Here is a 5,505-nt window from a genome sequence, read left to right as displayed (position 1 = left end):
GAACTCCGAAATCCGAGTTATAACGAAGAAGTTATGGGCTGTCGAAGTTTTGCGGCAAAACCGGCACGACACTGCGTGACGTAAAAAGTGAGTTTACGATAAAGTGATTTTTAGTCTTAGCAATCTATACGAAATTAGTAGTATATATTAAACCGAGAGCGTGCATAAAAAGAACGCCCAAATCTGACTTTGTATGAAGTTGTTATGATTTTTCCAAGTTTCGGATTAACAGTACGCAGCCTGAAGTTTGGATAGTAGATCGAACAGTTTTTAGCCGACATAACCTCAACGAGAATCAAAGGTCTCGTTAATAGTAGCACAACTGTAAAAAGATAGACGAAAACGGACATCAGATGAAGAAGTTATGGGTTTTTAACAGACTTTTCTTGTCCCGAATTGTTAGAAATATAACATTAAAACTAAAGTCAAAATTTGCCGATGGAGTCTAAACGAAAGTTGTAGAATATATCTTCACCTACGCGTGGATATAAAGAACGCTGAAAACAGAGCTCGTATGCGAAAGTTACGAATTTTAGAAGTTGAAGGTGTAAAATGCGAGTTGGGTGTGAGGCTACGCCCATTGTACAGTCGGACGCCCCGCGTTGACCGAAGTACGCCCCGCGTAAGAAGTTGGTACGCCCCGCGGTCTCTTTTCCTTCTGCGGTCCGAAGTGTGCCATGTCTCCTCACCAAAACTCGGACACCTGCCTCTACACGCAGCGTACCACCAAGGGTATGACCAGCGTAATGCGAGGCCTCCCGACTATAAATAGGATGCGAAGCCAACCTTCTTTCTCACACCATTTCACACTTCTTTCTCTCTCTACTCTCTCTCTCTCTCTCTCTCTCTCTCTCTCTCTCTCTCTCTAAACCTCCCAAACACCCCTCCCCAAGCCTAGCAAACTTCCCTAGAACTAGAAGAAAGCCCTAGAGTATCTGAAGACTCCGAGAAAAAAAAAGAGTTTTTCGGCTCAGAAGCTTTGCCCGCACAAAACTCGGTTTTCAGCAAACCTCCCGGTTTTTCGAAGGAATTTTTTTTTAAGAAGCGAAGCGCTGTCTGAGTTCAGAATCACCACCTTAACAAGTGAGTGCATAATTACTTTCATCTTACACACACACACATACACACACACACACACACATATATATATATATATATATATATATATATATATATATATATATATATATATAAGAAGTATTTTATATAAATTACGTGCTATGTGTGCATAGATCTATACTGGAAGAAAGATCTAAACTTTTTTCTTCAGATCTGAACTGTATATGTATTTTCTTTTCAGATCTAAACTTTTTCTTTAGATTTGGACTATATATGTATTTTCTTTTCAGATCTAAACCTTTTCTTCAAATCTGGACTGTAAATGTATTTTCTTTTCAGATCTAAACCTTTTCATAAGATCTAAACTGTATATGTATTTTCTTTTCAGATCTAAACTTTTTTCTTTAGATCTGAACTGTATATGTATTTTATATCTACAAATATGTTGGGTAGAACATGTGTAAATGAAATAGTTGGTGTGTGATGAAAGATGAGTTGGAGGATGAGATGAGAGGTGACATAGATCATGAGATGAAGGTGATAGGTGAAAAATGAGATAAACCTTTACCCAAGCATTGACCCCGTCATCTAGCAGAGTATGGATGACAACCACGGATTATTCTAGACGGTCCGGTGGAACACTAGCAGGCTCGCAACCTGTAGGTGTTGTGAACGATATGTTCACCCGGTGTATTCTAAAAACCCATTGACATGTTGCGTGTGGACTCCCGAAAATAATACTATTGATAAATGAGATAAACCTTGACAACTATGGACTTAATGCATGTTCGATAAACCCTGACAACTATGGACATAGTGCCTGTTATATAAACCCTGGCAACGATGGACTTCGTGCCTATTCCTTAGGACAATCCTTAAGAATAAATAATGAGGGATAAATGATTCATAGAGAAGGTACTAAGAATAAAGAAGATAATGGGGATGGGTAAATGAGTTAATTGTTTGATGATGAAACATAATAACTATATTATTGTGGGTTGAAAACCCTATGTACTCATCAGGTTTCGCAACCTGACCCACTCAGTTTATTTGTATCAGAGGTGTCGATATAAGGCTACACTACACCAAGAGATTAAACAGATATAGATCACTAGTGTAAATGAATGTAAGTTTTGTTTATGCTTATGTTTGCGTATTGACGATGACATTCGAAAGTTTTAAAATGAATAAAAATACATTTATTCGGAAATGCTTTGATAACATATTTATCATGTTTTTCTGAGAACAAATTCCGCAACACTTTTCTTTAAAAGTTACCCTGGTTTGAAAATAAAGCATAAACAAATCGGTTTTTTCTAGTCGTAAAAATGAGAATGTCACACACACACACAAACACACACACACACACACATATATATATATATATATATATATATATATATATATATATATATATATATATATATATATATATATATTTGTCGAATATAGTGAAAGATTATACATTTAAGATGGAAAGTCATATGTTTTTCCAACAATATATAATAAACAATTGAAGTTGGCCTTTAATCATTTTCATCCTCATACTCTCTTTTGTATAATGTAGTTGCACAATCATTTGTCTGTTTCAATAAGATATCGCAAGATTTCAATCACATGTACATGAGGAATGAATTGTTTAATGAAACAGTTGAATGAGATAGAATGTTTATTTCACGTTCAATGGATTCAATTCAACAGTAATAAAATGTTAAGTATGTTCATTTCACATTTAATGGATTCAACTCAACAATAATAAGATGTTAAGTCCGCATTCAATGTATTTAAAATTCAATGAATAGTCTGCAATTCAATATATTTGAAATTCAATGACCATTAAACAAACATACTATTATTTTTTAAATATATTTCATTAAACTTTGTAGAGTTAGTCATTAGAATTTAAAAGGTAAAGTTTTATAAAACATATAACTTTTATGTGTCATTTCATAAAGTTTTATAAACTTCAATAAATTATAGATGATTAAATTGTGCTTTGTTGGTTATAGAAATCCAATCAAAACAAGAAAAATAAAGAGAAGAAACACAAATTGATGGTCTTATTTAAGTTATCTAGAAGTACGATGACTTAGCTTGATACAGTACTTGCATAGTTGCGATTAGCTTGTCATGTTCCCAGATTGGTTATAGAAATTTCTTCTCCTTTAAGCTCTCAATGGTCTCTTTAATGCCTTCCTCAAGAGGTGTATAGTTAATACCCAAGCTTCTTGCTTTTTCTCTGGAAAACTGATACTTCACAAATGGAGTATCATCTGCACACCTGCAGTCATCACATATATCGAATTTAGGAGCCTAATAACAATATTTCTCGATAATATTTATTACAAAATCCAGCTAATTAATTAATCTGTGATTTGGAGTGTAGATTTTCTGACTTCAAACTCGACTCAATGATCTATCCATTTTTATGAGTCAAAAGTCATTAACTTCTAATCACTTATGAACGTACTTGAAGGTTACCAAAATAAAGAGCTTAATCATTACTTGTCAGGGAGCTTGAACGAAGGATAAAGCTTGCGTAGCATCTGTACCAGTTCTGAAATATGGACAACGCTCTCAGCCATGCAGTATCTTCCACTTGCAGAAGGCGTTTCGAATGCCAAAATATGTGCGATCGCCACATCTTTGACGTGAACGCACCCAAGGGTGATATTCGGGTATGTTGGTGCTGCGTTTTAATAAATATTTTAGAAACCAAATTAAGTTCAGAAATCACAGTTGAATCATTGCCGAAAAATCACAATGAAAACATGGAACAAGATTAATTCATTAGTTGAAATGGCGAGTGCATATGCATACCATTTATCAATCTGAAAATAACGGCGACACTTGTGTTAAGAGTTGGCTGCAAGAGAGATCCGACGACCATTGCAGGGTTTATGGTAACCATGTCCATGCCATTCTCTTTCACATATTTCCATGCAGCTTCTTCAGCCAAAGTCTTTGAAAGCGGATACCACAGCTGAATACCCAACAACTGAGTGTTTATATTCCTTTTTCCCAGTTACAAACATTAATCTAAAAAAGCTGTGAAAAGGGTCCGTTGAACGAACCTTTGTTTCCTTACAAAATCCTTCATCGGAAAACCAGTTTTCATCAACTACAACTTCCGGTGTCAATGGAGAACCACTATACATAAGGGCAACTACAGATGAAGTCAAAACCACCCTTCGGATCAATGGAACCTTAGAACAAGAACTCAAAACATTCAGTGTCCCCTTCACTGCGGGATCAATTAGCTCTACCTACACACACAAAACAGGACCACAAGAACTACCATAACTATCAAAACAGTTTTCATTTTTGGTCGGAAAAAGGCAAATAAAGGGTTAGGCACGGAGCACCTGAGGGTTAGCAGTATGAATAAAGAAGGGAGATGCGGTATGAAAAACACCATCGCATCCTTCAACAACCGCATCAAATGAACCAGGTTTCATCAAGTCTGCTTGAAACAAATGAAGCCTTTCCTTGGCTCCATCAAGTGCAAGCAAGTGCTCCGTTTTCTTTTTGTCATCTGAAGATGCAGACATCAAAAAGTATAAATGAATGAGCACATCGGAAACCGTATGTTTCATTGTAGCCCATAATATATAACTTATAGGATACAGCTGAAATATGATATGGTATATATAAAGGTATCCAGAAAGAGAGTGGGACTGACCGAGGTCACGAACGGAGGCCTTGACAGTGTAGCCACGGTCAAGCAAGAGTTTAACAAGCCATGAAGCAATAAAACCAGAAGCTCCGGTAACACACACTTTCTTCCCTTCCCCTTGCTTGCTCATCTTCTTCGCTTCCTAAATCCTAATACTCTTTGTGCAAGTGTAGTATTTTGGGATTTCTTTATAGGCTTATGATCGGGTAACCGCATAAGGGGCAAATAAGAATCAATTTAGTGATATTTTTTGACTTTATTATTTTTTTTTTCCCGACCGTGACCAGAATTCAATTAAAACAGCTTTAATCATATCGACTATATTAATTATATTGTCTCACTACAATCAGACGCAAACATGTGTACTTACCACCATGGTGTAGTGACTTATAGTGGGTAAACAATCATACCATTTGAAAAAACCACTATGTTCCACTTCCATTTTTGCTATACATAAATTACAAAAATGTTATAAATGTTGCTAATAAAGTAACATCCTAAGAAAATCGTAAAAACTTGTATTTTAAAAGAGAAAACTTTAAGGATAAATTTATATGAAGTTATATATTTCCATTTTCCTACAGTTTGTCTAGTATCATCATATAAGGAAATATGCCTAATTTCCAAGTTAAAAGAAACAATGCATTACTTGGAGTTTTCTAAAATAAGTTATATACATTTTCCTACGTTTTATCTGGTAAACAGATTGCACACATTCTTTCATTTTCTACCATTGTTTTTGACCGAAATAGTCTTTGTCATTTTTTTTA

General features: G+C 35.2%; 1 protein-coding gene across 1 annotated transcript; it reads right to left on the bottom strand.

Moving 5' to 3' along the window:
• Positions 1 to 2,954: 2,954 nt before the first annotated feature.
• LOC111894166 (phenylacetaldehyde reductase) lies at positions 2,955 to 4,956 on the bottom strand. The gene is made up of 6 exons (XM_023890252.3): positions 4,742 to 4,956; positions 4,425 to 4,594; positions 4,134 to 4,325; positions 3,880 to 4,042; positions 3,565 to 3,748; positions 2,955 to 3,340 (listed from the first exon to the last, which is right to left on the bottom strand). The coding sequence occupies exons 1-6, from the start codon at positions 4,863 to 4,865 to the stop codon at positions 3,205 to 3,207; spliced, it is 969 nt and encodes a 322-aa protein (XP_023746020.1). The 5' UTR covers positions 4,866 to 4,956; the 3' UTR covers positions 2,955 to 3,204.
• Positions 4,957 to 5,505: the final 549 nt, after the last annotated feature.

Source organism: Lactuca sativa, chromosome 6 (genome assembly GCF_002870075.4).
Source record: "Lactuca sativa cultivar Salinas chromosome 6, Lsat_Salinas_v11, whole genome shotgun sequence".
Lineage (NCBI taxonomy): Eukaryota > Viridiplantae > Streptophyta > Magnoliopsida > Asterales > Asteraceae > Lactuca > Lactuca sativa.
The sequence above is the reverse complement of the archived record's forward strand: the minus strand, read 5'-3'. Positions and strand labels throughout refer to the sequence as shown.